The 14,580-nt window shown below is 40.1% G+C and overlaps 1 protein-coding gene across 4 annotated transcripts in view; it reads right to left on the minus strand.

Annotated features, from left to right (window-relative positions):
* Positions 1-1,213: 1,213 nt before the first annotated feature.
* LOC139475147 (doublecortin domain-containing protein 2C-like) overlaps positions 1,214-14,580 on the minus strand; it is a 125,866-nt gene continuing 112,499 nt past the window's right edge. For all 4 annotated transcript variants that reach the window (XM_071258543.1, XM_071258597.1, XM_071258438.1 and 1 more), the window contains 2 exons: positions 4,336-4,935; positions 1,214-3,535 (listed from right to left, as the gene is read on the minus strand). In XM_071258543.1, the coding sequence (XP_071114644.1) occupies positions 4,354-4,935 (582 nt within the window). In that variant the 3' untranslated portion in view covers positions 1,214-3,535; positions 4,336-4,353. The remainder of the gene's footprint in view (positions 3,536-4,335; positions 4,936-14,580) is intronic.

Consider the following 14,580-nt stretch of genomic DNA (forward strand, 5'->3'; position numbering starts at 1 on the left):
AAATATTCCATGTGTATGGTGAGAAATTCCATGTGTTTGATGAAATATTCCATGTGTATGGTGAGAAATTCCATGTGTTTGATGAAATATTCTATGTATATGGTGAGAAATTACATGTGTTTGATGAAATATTCCATGTGTATGAGGTATTGAGTGTGTATGAGGTATTCAGTGTGAAACAGACTTTGCCTACTTCTTCAGACAAGACGTTGGATGTTTTCACTGCTGTTGTTTAGTCTCTGGTGATATCGGTGCACCAAGCCTTATCTATGGTCAAAAAGTCTCTGGGCCTGCTACAAAATTATGAAAATTTTCATGAGAGATGTTGAATTTGGAGTGCTATTGAACAGTTGTCAGAAGCATTTTGAAACCTTTATCATGTCCAGTTCATTCCTCAGAACGTCCTCAACTCTCCCATGAGTGATGCCTACTGTATTAGCCATGTGACCTCTGATGAGTCCATAATCAGATCATATATTTTGACATTTTGTCAAAGTTCACAGTGTCTGCATGGATGGCTGTTAAAGAAAGCCCTTTCAGTTGGAGATAATCCATGACCAAACAGTAGTCAATGTTGTCCATTTTGATCAAAAGAGAATACCTAGTCACTGTGACGCCTGCAGGGATCTGCTGCCTGGTTGTGTATCTGGATTAAATGCATGGATGGTATTTACCTAATACCTGAAAACATTAAGGTGTATACAATACACCCTTTGTAGTCACCTTAGGCTCATAACTCTGTGACTGCCTATGTGGTCTAGTGGTAGACCGTCCGCCTGGAGAGGGGAAGGTCCAGGGTCCGATCCCAGCCCGCATCATTCCAAAGAGGGTTAAAAGATTATACTTGTTGTTACCCTGTCTGGAGCTTGGCATGAAGGGGCTAAAACAAGGACTGGTTGGCTTGGAGACAGTATATTGTGTCTGAGTGGGGTATTCATGTTAACCTGCGGCATGGTATCTCAGTGGGCTAGCACAATCCGCATCAGTTGGACAAGTACAAGTAGCCACACAGTATTCCATGCGTATGATGAAGTCCTGTCATTTGTATGAAGTACATCAAGTATAAGGCATTCTATCTATAAGATGAGATATTCCGCATCTAGGAGGTATGAAGAGGTATGCTGTCTGTACGACGAACTCTTCCATCTATTTGATGACTTATTACATCAATAACTATACAAAAAACAGCTTTGTGAAGACAGTTTATTGGCTATCAAAATGTTTTGCACAGGGACCCAAGTTTTACATTAATGGACCCTACATTACTGAGGTGTGCAACACAAGTGTTTAACAGTGATCTACACACTGTAGACATTAGTGGAAATACATCATGTGTTAGGCAGAGCAATTACACCTGCACACTGTGTACTACATAGTCAACATAGCTACTTTGTCACGTTAGTATGTCCCAAACACCAGGTTAGTTAACAAACACAAGACAGACTCAAACATACATCAACTTAAGAGCAGAACCAGACAGAATTTAGATCTTATTTTAGGTCACAGGAAACATTTACAGGATAGATATCCTTGCCAGGATACTCATAGCAGGTCATTACACAAATTTCTTTTTCAAAAAAAAAGGTCGAAAGTATTGAAAACCAAGTTGAAATAGAAACAGTGTTCTGCTGCCATAAATGCTGGTGATTTTGACTGAAAAGACAAGACAGTTTTTGGCTACGAATCTGTTGGTTCAAAACATTTAAGTCCAGATTGGAAACATTTGTTGGTGCATCATAGAAACCTTGACTGATTTTTTGCAGGTTTACAGACTGCATATACATATTTGGCAGGAAAAGTCTTGATTTGGACGGAAAGCTGGGAAATGGACGGATATGATAGTGTAATACTTTTCATTTGATAATTGGTATGAACAGAAACAAAACAATATATAGATGCTTGTACAACCACAAATAAATACTGAAATAAAAGTAAAAGTATCACAGACAATAAAACACAGCATAATTCAGCGGACCACATGTATATCGGCCATATATACAACTTGCTGAACCAGCATATTTTGCAAATTAGGTGTACATGTACTTGTGGCTGCTGTTTTGGAATGTATTGAGAGAAGGTCTAGGTGGGTCGATTTGTACAAAATGAATATTGACAAATCAAATAAACCTTTCATTAGGTACATCGATATACCCTGGTTACGTTTCGAAACAATTCTAGTTTTTATGACAAGATTCACTGTTTATCATCTATGACACATAATGACTTCAAGTTCTTCTGGAAAAAGTAAAACAGCCACAAGAGAAATTAATACTAAGCCATATGTACAAACTATGTACTACTTGACAACTGAACTTAACGACGACAAAACAATCATGTCACATTAGATTATCACGACAAACAAAAGCTTGGATGGGCCATGTGTCATTAGTTTGAGATTTAAATGTTTCAAACTATGGCATAAAACTTTCCAGTTCAGATATTTTTAGAAAATGGTTATAATTAATAAAAATACATATGTCTGGATTGATTTCCTGAGATTAACAAAAAAATAACCATGATAAATGCCTAATTTCGTTAACCACAAATTTGCTGACGAGGCCCTTTGAATAGTTCTTGAAATCACATATTACGTGTTTCAGGAAACAATAAGAAACTTCATGTATTTTTTAATAATAAGCCTATTTAAAATGCGCCAGATTCCACCGAGTTAATGCTCATGGCGCGACATACGTTGTAGCAGGTTCACATAAATGGGCTATGTTTATTTTTCCAAATTGAAAATATCTGACCATATCTTCATATAAAATCACAATATTCGTAGAATACATGTTATATGATGTAAACCATACATAAGGCCTATGGGTTGTGAGCATTTTTCAAGTAAATAGAGGACGGTAGGATTATGTGACTCACTGCAGAACAATTAATGTTTACAGATCAAATAAAATAGTTTCAACCAATCACAGTGCAGATGTGCAAAGCTATGTATGCATAACAGTTTGTAAATATTGGTATCACAGTTGGTCGAGTACAATAGACAAATATATGACAACTTTTATACACATCTGACTGAATGATAAACATATTATTATACAGCTTACTCAAACCCATAAGTACTTTTATCATCATCAAATAACATCAAAATAATTCATAAACAAAATCAATGGCTTTACTTCCTATTCAATTTTTTTTTTTATCAACAAAAGAGAAAAAAACACAAAAAAACTAAGCCTTAAATAAAATGTCTCAGTTAAAAACACAATACCAGTTAAAGAAATGCCTTTGCTTTTTGATTTAAGAAATGTCAAAAACAATCAACAACATTCAACTTAATACAGAACGGAGGCTATAACATCTGGTTAAATACAGGTAATCATTTCAAATTTAGCTTAATAACAAAAGTTTCATTTCTTTTCAAAATGAGGCAAAACTTGGATGTACAATGAATAATTACAGATTTGCACGAACTTGACACATTGTTAAAAATATAACATATGGGACTTGTTGACTGGGAATCCCCTCTCGTTTCGACTAGGAAGCTTGCCCTGTCATCAACACGTGTCTATTTCTGTCCCTGAAACACACACAAAAAATCCCATTAAAGACAATGCATTAAAGACACTTTTGATTTTATTTACTGAAAGTTCTCTATCTGAACAGCTGAGAAAATCTATCACAGGGAGTGAGCTGAAAAGGCAATGTGGTATTCATGCATGTATCTTACACCTACTGTGTGACACACAGCTGACTCTACACTAACACACTACTACTACAACATCTCGAGCTGTTAATACACTAGGGGAGAGAAGTACTCTGTTAAAGAGAGCACAGATATGGAAACAAGGTAAAACAATTAACGTCTCACCACCTGTCAATCAACAAAATTAACTGACCAATCAGAAGTGATGTATACACAATCTGCCATTTTATCCAACAACCTTAAACCTGTTGACTTTTATCAAAGTGATAGACTTTTTAACACATATTTGACAATATCACTCAGAGATATCTATATATCCGGCAATGTAACCTGGTTCATTAGAAGTATACAGTTTTCTTTTAATTACCAATAATTGTTAATGATTGATTCATGCCTATTGTTGTGGGCGATGTTAGGTGTGACGGGCCACAGGTTAATTCATTGAGCAAATTGATAAAATCTTTGCATTAAAGGAAGCCTACAGATATTGTCCAATGTCTAAGATGCCATCAGTCAACAGACAAAGGTCACCTTCTGAATCAGTTCACAGGACAAGTATACTGTATGAGATACATAAGATGATCAGACGAAAATGCCTGAATGTCAAACATTCAACATCAACAATGCATCACCAACTGTACAATACATAAATGGTAATCAAAGTCTGAAGCTACCTCTCTAAATCAACAATATTATCGAGTTCCTTTCAACATCTTCCGGTCTCTGTATCCCCGGTATCCAGCCTGAATGGTTGTGGCGGCAGCTACTTGCCGCCCATGGTCGGAATTCCGTCTCTGGGACGACTGGCTCGCTACTGACTTCCTTCCTGCAGACATAACACTATTAACTTTCCTCTCGTATTTATTTTTACGTGTTTGGTATCCGCGGTAGTGGGCCTGGATCTTCGTGGCTGCAGCCTCTCTCTCATGCTGCAACAAATCCAAGTCATCGCGATGAGAATCCTGATCCCTGCGATCATCCGAATCATCACGAGTATCTGGATCCTTGTAATCTTCATCCTTGTAATCTTCATCCTTGTTCAGTTCTTTCCGGACTTGGTGTCCGCGGAAATGGGACTGGATCTTCAGGGCAGCCTCTTCCTCTTCTCGACTATCTCCCACGCCATCAGGGGATCGGACTGGGGAGAAGTGATCCCGGGACTGCTGCCGTGGGGTGGGGCTACGGCGCGGGGTGTCGTATCCTGGGGGTGTGCTGTGTCTCTGGGGAGAGGAAAGCCTCTCATCATCATCATAGCCATTCATTCTACTGTAGTCCTGGTAACGAAACAAATTGGCCAAATTATTCATAATGATAATCATGATCGAACTGACTTGCTTCGGTGAAGCTTTGTCTGAACACCTCCCCCATGTTGTGATAATGACACTGAAATGATGTGCGAGCTACATGCTAGAGACATGGTAGACATCTGTGAGTGCACAACACTACAAACAACGCAATATCAGCTGGTCATAGATATATATATCATACGTCACATAAATACATTAGCTTCTTTACCAGACTGCAGATCTTTTGAGATATCACTTTAACAAGGCACAGAGCTCACATAAAAATACACACAAATGCAGTGACAGTTATGGACCATTTCTTGATTTTGTTTAAATGTTGTTTTTGCGAATCTGTGAGATGACCACAGCGATGTCATCAGCCCCCCCCCCCCACAGCTTTGTGTGTTTGTTGTTGTCGTTGTTGTTGTTAAATGCTACTCTCTGCAGTACTCCAGCTATATGACGGTGGGCTGTGAATGATTGCATTGGACCAGACAATCTATTCAGTCTGGGTACAATGATACGCAATCAATTAAGTCACCATGTCACAACCCGATCAATTTGGTCACCTCTTATGACCAGCTTCAGTTGCTGGGGACTGACTATAACCCGGAATCCCATGGGGTACCACCAGCTTTAGTTGCTGGAGACCTATTCTGTTCTGGAAATCCCATGGGGTACGACCAGCTTTGGTTGCTGGGGACCTATTCTAACCCGGAATCCCATTGGGTACGACCAGCTTAGGTTGCTGGGGACCTATTCTAATCTAGAAATCCCATGGGGTATGACCAGCTTTGGTTCCTGGGAACCTATTCTAATCTGGAAATCCCATGTGGTACGACTAGCTTAGGTTGCTGGGGACCTATTCTAACCCGGAATCCCATACGGTACGACCAGCTTGGGTTACTGGGGTCCTATTCTAACCAAGAATCCCATGGGGTACAACCAGCTTAGGTTGCTGGGGACCTATTCTAATCTGGAAATCCCATGGGGTACGACCAGCTTTGGTTGCTGGTGACCTATTCTAATCTGGAAATCCCATGGGGTACAACCAGCTTTGGTTGCTGGGGACCTATTCTAATCTGGAAATCCCATGGGGTACAACCAGCTTAGGTTGCTGGAGACCTATTCTAATCTGGAAATCCCATGGGGTACAACCAGCTTTGGGTGCTGGGGACCTATTCTAATCTGGAAATCCCATTGGGTACAACCAGCTTTGGTTGCTGGGGTCCTATTCTAATCTGGAAATCCCATGGGGTACAACCAACTTTGGTTGCTGGGGACCTACTCTAACCTGGAATCCCATAGGATACGACCAGCTTTGGTTGCTTGGGACCTATTCTAACCCTGAATCCCATGGGGTTCGACCAGCTTAGGTTGCTGGGGACCAATTCTAACCCGGAATCCCATAGGGTTTGACCAGCTTAGGTTGCTTGGGACCTATTCTAATCTGGAAATCCCATGGGGTACAACCAGCTTAGGTTACTGGAGACCTATTCTAACCAAGAATCCCATGGGGTACGACCAGCTTAGGTTGCTGGGGACCTATTCTAACCCGGAATCCCATACGGTACGACCAGCTTTGGTAACTGGGGTCCTATTCTAACCAAGAATACCATGGGGTACAACCAGCTTAAGTTGCTGGTGACCTATTCTAATCTGGAAATCCCATGGGGTACAACCAGCTTTGGTTGCTGGGGTCCTTTTCTAATCTGGAAATCCCATGGGGTACGACCAGCTTGGGTTGCTGTGGACCTATTCTAATCTGGAAATCCCATGGGGTACAACCAGCTTTGGTTGCTGGGTACCTATTCTAATCTGGAAATCTCAAGGGGTACGACCAGCTCAGGTTGCTGGAGACCTATTCTAATCTGGAAATCCCATGGGGTACAACCAGCTTTGGTTGCTGGAGACCTATTCTAATCTGGAAATCCCATGGGGTATGACCAGCTTTGGTTCCTGGGAACCTATTCTAATCTGGAAATCCCATGGGGTATGACTAGCTTAGGGTGCTGGGGACCTATTCTAACCCGGAATCCCATACGGTACGACCAGCTTGGGTTACTGGGGTCCTATTCTAACCAAGAATCCCATGGGGTACAACCAGCTTAGGTTGCTGGGGACCTATTCTAATCTGGAAATCCCATGGGGTACGACCAGCTTTGGTTGCTGGTGACCTATTTTAATCTGGAAATCCCATGGGGTACAACCAGCTTTGGTTGCTGGGGACCTATTCTAATCTGGAAATCCTGTGGGGTACGACCAGTTTTGGTTGCTGGGACCTAATCTGATCTGGAAATCCCATGGGGTACGACCAGCTTAGGTTGCTGGAGACCTTTCTTACCTGGATAAGACCAGTTTGATTGATATCATGCAATTGGGATACGATGACATGCATGAACCAAGTCAGCGAGCCTGACCACCCGATTCCGTTAGTCGCCTCTTTCACGGCAAGCATAGGTTGCTGAAGACCTATTCTACCCCGAATCTTCACGGGTCTCCAAGAGGTGAGGTGAGGTGAGGTGAGATGAAATTGGGTTTAACGTAGCATCCAAGATTATTGCACTTATATAGTGACGTGCATGCACATGTGTGTTTGTGTGTGGCTACTTGTACTAGTCCGAACTGATGCCGATTTATAGTGCTAGCTCACTGAGATACCATGCCGCAGTTTAACATGAATACCCCACTCAGACACAGTATACTGACTCCAAGCCGACCAGTCCTTGTTTTAGCCCCTTAATGCCGAGCACCAGACAGGGTAACAACAAGTACCATCTTTTTAACGTCTTTTGGTGCTTAACAATACCAACGTTAATGAAAATGAAATAAAACTACAAATTATTTTTTACACTTCTGTTGGGGAGCCGACTTTCACTGTCAGCTGTCGTCCCAGGAACGTGTCAGTGATATAACTTAAAGCTGTTGATGAAACTCCCAAAATTAAAGCTAATTTACCATTTGGAAATTGAAAAAATACTGTTTAAAGCAAGCTGGTAGTTAGTAATGAGTAGATAGTTCATATGTGTGTGTGTGTGTGCGTGTGTGTGTGCGTGCGCGAGCGCCTGCGTGTGTATGTGTGAAATGTCCAGCCAAAAGTTTTCATGATGGACTTGTGGACTTGCCCAAATATTCCCAGGAATGTATTTAGGGGGGAAAGCTTAGCCTGCTTATATTCAAGAGGGAACTATCGCCTTATCCAATGTATTCCCATGATTTGCTTGGAGAAACTTTGACCTGCTAATACTGAAGAAGGCGCTATAGCCTTGACCAAATGATTCCAACAAGAAAGATTGGGGAAAATTGGGAAGGCAAGCTCTGAAGAGAGAACAATAGGCTCATGAAAAGTATGCCCATGAAATAGATTTGGCAGGGGAAGGGTTGGCCTGCTTATATTCAAGAGGGAACTTTAGCCTTGATTAAAGTATTCCCAGGGATAGATTTGTCTGGGGAAAGGTAGGTCTGCTAATATAAAAGAGGGAAATATAGCCATCACCAAATTATTCCCATGAGACAGATAGGCCAGAGAGGAAAGTTGGGAAGGCTAGTATTAAAGAGGGAAATATTGCCTTGACTAAGGTATTCCTATGAAATAGATTTGCCTGAGGAAAGTCTGGCCTGGTAATATTGAAGAGAGAACAAAGGCCTTGACCAATGTGTTCCCAGGGATAGATTTTCTTGGGAAATGTTTTGGCCTGCAAGTATGAAAGAGAGACTATCATGATTTACCATGATCTGTTATCCATTTTCAGAAAAGGTCTAACTGCTGTAATTGGTGCCTCATTTGGCAGAAACTGAAACAATATAATGCTACTACGAATTGCTAACATACATACATCACAAAAGTTGAGCTGGCAGACAGTCACAGTGTTTGTTTTGTGTGTTTTTTTCTTAAATTTGAATCAATCATCCTATTACAGCCAATTTGCTTCTGCCCAGCCACCTGTTAGTTTCTAGCTCTGGGTCGGATGCATTATGATGAGCTGAACAGCTGACAAGCATTTCAGTTCCCAACTATGCCTTTGGTTAGACATTAACATGGGACTTCACATGATTTGAATCCTACCTGATAGAGTTGGGGAAGCTATGTCTGACAGCAGTTGACAGTGGCCACACACAACTTCAAATGTGAATGGCCAAAAAAGTCTCATTTCACTGCTTCTTTATCTGGCACAACCACTATGTGACACGTTGCTTTCTTTTCCAAAATGAAATCCATTACAATAAATTTTTATTTTTTATTTTTTTTATATAAAATATGACTAAATGAGAGAAGATAAAGATATAGAATACAACCAAATTTAATGCATGGAATCGGGAAAAAAAGATAACTGATATATTTTAAAATCACCAAATATTCTGGAGACTTAAAAGTTCCATTTCTCCACTACATGCTCTTCTTGTTGCTAAGTTTCCTATCCTGGGTGTTCAAGGTTATATTCTTACAGGGATTTACCAAGGACCTTTCAAACTAATACCTGTCAAATGGTGACCACAAATAAATGTATTTTTTAAGAGCATCAAATTTCATAGTTTTATAAAAGAACTACTAAATTAGAAACAAGTGCCAAAATAAATGCATTCGACAAATTTAATCATATACATTAGATGACAGCAAATGAGTCTGGTGTATTACAAAAGGCCAGACAAACTTAATGGAAGCTTTTACAGATTTTCCACAGCAAATATATATACAGGCAGGGAGGGGGAAAAGAGAAGGGAGAAGCATTTGGTCAAGCATTTAGTGACTGCTAAATACCTAAACCTTTCTATCAGTTTTCATTAATGAGAATTAATCAGGATGTTTCTGATCAAATCAATTAATCAATTTCAAACTTAATGACAGCGATATGTCAATGCAGTCAGTATTACACTGGCTAAACATTTTGATGTTAGAATTTCATACCTCCCACATAAATACTAAAACTATGCTTGTCCTCTTGATCAGTCAAATGTTATAGTTCACAAAGATGACATTTGTTAATAGTAGCTGTTCAACAATAATAGTTTATTGTTAAAGTGATTACCGTATTTTCTTGAGTATAGTGCGCACCCCCTTATAGCGGATTCAGTATTTTGGAGAAAAAAATATTTCAAATACCAAGCGCAGAAAAAATTACACCGTACCCCTTCAGCGATGTCCGGCAAACGAACGGGTGATGAGAAACTTGGTCAGTACAAATTCGAAATTTGAGATAAAAAATCACCAGACATGTTGATTTATGGTTTAAATTGTATTTTTTGTTCTGCTAGGCATTGTTTTATATCCAGGGATTAAGATTACCTTGTGTATTTTCTCGTCAACTAAGCCGGAAACAGCATTCAGCTGTACACACATTTTCTTGGAATCTACCAGTGATTCAGTCAAGACACAACCAATGATATAACTTTACAGGATTTTAATGCAAGGATCGGCAAAAATTGTATCTGAAACTATTTTTTTATCAGGAATAATATATTCAAATATCTTGTTAATTTAGATCCAGCTTTTACTAAACATATTTAAAATAATAATAACCCTAAGCGAAGCAGCTGGTTGCAATTGCCAGGTATTATTTTTTACATGGAACCGGTCTGACCAGTCACTGTCAAGGCTCCTGCACGCGTGATCGCGAGAATTACGTGTTGACATAGAATCGTCCAACAAAAACAAATATGACTTTTAATGGGTCAAAGTATGGCATTTATGATATATGTATCCATTCTCTGTCAACTAAAGTTTGTTTCAAGGCGTCAATAGCGGTAATCTGATAATGGTTGCTGTTAATAACGTTGAGTTGTGCGATCTTCCGATCGCTTCACACACGATTTCGCCGAAATTATTAAAAGGAATTTTGAATAAAATTAATGAAATAAGTTACAAACATAAGTCCAGATACACAAAGAACACTTTTTATAGCCAGACAGTGTAATTACATGAATAATTTGCGTACCTCAGTATGGATTTGTTGACATGGTATTTCCAGCGTTACGTGCTCACGGTAATGTCTTTCCATGGGGGAAAAAAACCCATCAAAACTCATTATTCGTGTATAATGCGTACCCCCTTCTACACAGGTGTGTATTTTGGAAAAAAATTGTGCACTTAACTCAAGAAAATACGGTATATGACCAATGAGTGCATCTCTGGTGTTAATATTTATTAGCACTCTCAAGGTCTTATTTCTACAATGCATGTTGAATCTAACATTTCGGAGATCACTGTTTCAGAGGTTGCCAAGTTAGAAGTGATCTGACAGGATGTTACATAACCATTTTAGCCAACAACTTATAGATTAATCAGGCCTAGGGTTTATCATCATCATGTGTCGTTAGCCAAGTAACAATTTATTTCTTCTTCATATCAACTAGAATTTAAACACAAAAATTCAAAATGATAAGCAAGTAAATAAAGTGAACTTATATTAAGATGAGGTGAGGTGAAGTTGGGTTTAAAGTCGCTCCCGTCCCCGATTATTGCACTTATATAACATATAGTGTGTGTGTGTGTGTGTGTGTGTGTGTGTGAGTGCGTGCTCTATAGTCTGGACTTACATGGCCGGGGATTGAACCCCGGACCTTCCGCTCTCCGGGCGGACACTCTACCACTAGACCATGGAGGCAGTACTTGTATTAAGGTTATATACAAACAGGAAATAAAAAAACAAACTGGGAACACTGTAACCAGCCTATTGTTGTAAGCTCTTATGACCATCATGGGTACTGGGAACCCACAATGCCCAGATGCCCACAAGGGAGGGAATTTGAAGCAACTTTAGGTCAAAACTTACTGTGAACTATCAGTCTTGATAACTCCCCTTCATACCTTCTGTCTTTGCATATATGGTACACTTTGATGACCATATATTTCCTATTCTCCTCACAAAAAAATCAAGCAACTATTAAGAATTGTATATCGATGCACCAACAAACTGAAATGTAAAACCATATAGCCTTAAGCTGTAGAAAGTCCACTGTTCAACAAAAGGGTGACTGAGGTTCAACCAAACACAGCCACCCTTTAAAAGACCATGCAAAAAGTGGTTTATATGCACATGCAATGCAATTTAATCCACCCCATGCAATGAGACTGTGTTGAGAGTGAGGTGGGTTTTACGCCACTTTTAGCAATCTTTCTGCAATTTGACAGCGGGGAACACCAGGAATGGGCTTCACACATTGTACCCATATGGGGAATCGAACCTGGGTCTTCGGCATGATCAGCAAACACTTTTACCACTGAGCTGCCCCATCGGCCCCTAAAGTGTATAGACACAGAAAACAGAATGGATTGTGTCAATACAACTTGCATATCACTGAGGTAGGTCTGGATATGATGTAGGGGGTATGATCTCACTAACAACGGCAGTTCAGTACAATGTTCATGGTAGCATCATTCCAACATGTTACCAAGCAACTGCCCTGCCCACAGAAGGACCAGGCGGTCCATTCGTGAAGCTGTCTAATCGCTAAAATTGGTGTAAAGGTGTCGTAACAAAATCAATCTTACCGAAGTCTATTCTCGAGGCTGTCTTAGCATGCTTAGAGCTTATCATGTTTATGATAAAAATTAAGACTGGGTCTGACTTGTCGTTGGAGCTAACGACAGGTACAATGGCAGCCATAAGACAGCATGTTAATGACAACAATTCAACAGTATGGGTCTACTGTATTATTTCTGACTTCAAAATCAAGTGTTTTCCACTTGCACTTTCACAACATGAACAACAGATCATAGCAAACACTGCTGAAACATTGGATTAACTGATTGTGACTTATGCCCCAAAGCAAGTCGATAACAGATGACAGCTCACAATCTTTCCATAGCTAAGATGTGCGCCATAATATAAATCTGCAATAGGTCTAAGACAGATTCAAGTAAGGCTCTTATGGCAGTCGCAATTTTAGTTGTAAGGCACTAAGATTTGTCTTAGCTAAGACAGCTTTGTGAAAAGGCTGTCAGGCACAGATCATCCAAGGGTGACAACTCCTTGAGAAAACCAATAGTTGGCTACACTACAGAGCAAGTGGTTCAACACAGCAATATATCTCCTGGAGGAGTTTCAATGGTCGCAAAGGACAGGATTTCTAAGGACAGTTTTGAAGAGACCGCAAAAGCCATTAAAAGGCATTTCACTGTTGTCAAGAAAGATTGGTTTGAGCAAATCAACATCGCACGTTTAGGGACAGCCATTGTCAACTTTTCCCAGGTACTGTCTGGGCGAGTCATTTTATGTCGCTTTTAGCAATATTCCAGCAATATCATGGCGGAGGACACCAGAAATGGGCTTCAAATATTGTACCCATGTCGGGATTCAAACCCGGGTCTTCGGCGTGACAAGTGAAAGCTTTAACCGCTAGGCTACCCGACTGCCCCAGATACTGTCTGGACTTCAGTGATGGCAGGGTCATGTCTGGAGGACAAACAAAGAGCCATATGCCAACTGTACCACTGCACAACATGATCGTTTTGGGGGTAGAAGCTTGATGGTGTGGCACTGAGGTTGGCCGTTGAACTGATCATCCGACGGATTGCTGTGATGTGTATACTTCCCTGGGATGAGATCATCACACCTGTTATCATTCGTCTGGCACAACAAGGATAACATCAGGCACGAGCCAAGAATGATGCCCTCCATGCTAACATTATCACACAATGGACTGGGTGCTGTTGTACAAAGCGATCTTAGCGCTAAGGCGATTGTAACTCCTATACCTCAACATAGACGACAGTTGTAGCACTAAGGTTGTTTTGTACAACGGTACCCTTGGCCCACTTGCACAAAGCGATCTTAGCGCTAAGGTGATCTTAACTTCCATACCTCAACATAGACGATAGTCGTAGCGCTAAGGTTGTTTTGTACAACAGTACCCTTGGACCACTTGCACAAAACAATCTTAGCACTAAGATGATCATAACTCCCATGGAATGGGATGGAAACTGCAGAATGTCTGATGTCTGCAGGACTCATGGACTCATAGACAGTGAGTTAGTATGGGATATGCTGCTTTTAGCAATATTCCAGCAGTATCAGGGCGGGGGACACCAGAAATAGGCTTCACACATTGTACCCGACTCATAAACAGAGTTCAGCACGATGCATTCAAGGTGGCAGTCCTCACTCCCTTATTGTACACTGAACTTTCCTCTCATTATTTTTTAGAGGCATTCATTTCAGTTTGTTGTTGCATCATTTGAGAGAACTATTCAATTTCACTGGACTTGAAGTTACTCAGCAGTTGCTGGTTGTGTGATATCTGACATAGATCTAACTTCGTAACTTTGCTAATAATGAATGCTCCTTGATGTGACAAGGATTGCCTACATTCATTTATGAACACAATGAATTGAATAATTCACAAAAATAACATATATTAAAATTAGACAAAAATGTCCATCTGACCTCTCAGCAGTAGTGTAAATGATTGTCATGTGCTATTATTAGATTTAAGAGGTTGAATCTCTGTTCAAAATTTAAACTGAAAAGAAATTGTAATAAAAACATGGTAGATTAATGTTTACGGCCACTGCAAATTCACAATACACAAAAGTGTACATGTATACACACATAAATGTCTTCATAATGGTCCTGAAACAGATCTCGAATGGATGCTTTTGTGGCCATATTGAAAATTAGCTAGTCTTTAATAAAA

This window comes from Haliotis cracherodii, unplaced genomic scaffold (assembly GCF_022045235.1).
Source record: "Haliotis cracherodii isolate W230 unplaced genomic scaffold, xgHalCrac1.p SCAF_1, whole genome shotgun sequence".
Taxonomy (NCBI): Eukaryota; Metazoa; Mollusca; class Gastropoda; order Lepetellida; family Haliotidae; genus Haliotis; species Haliotis cracherodii.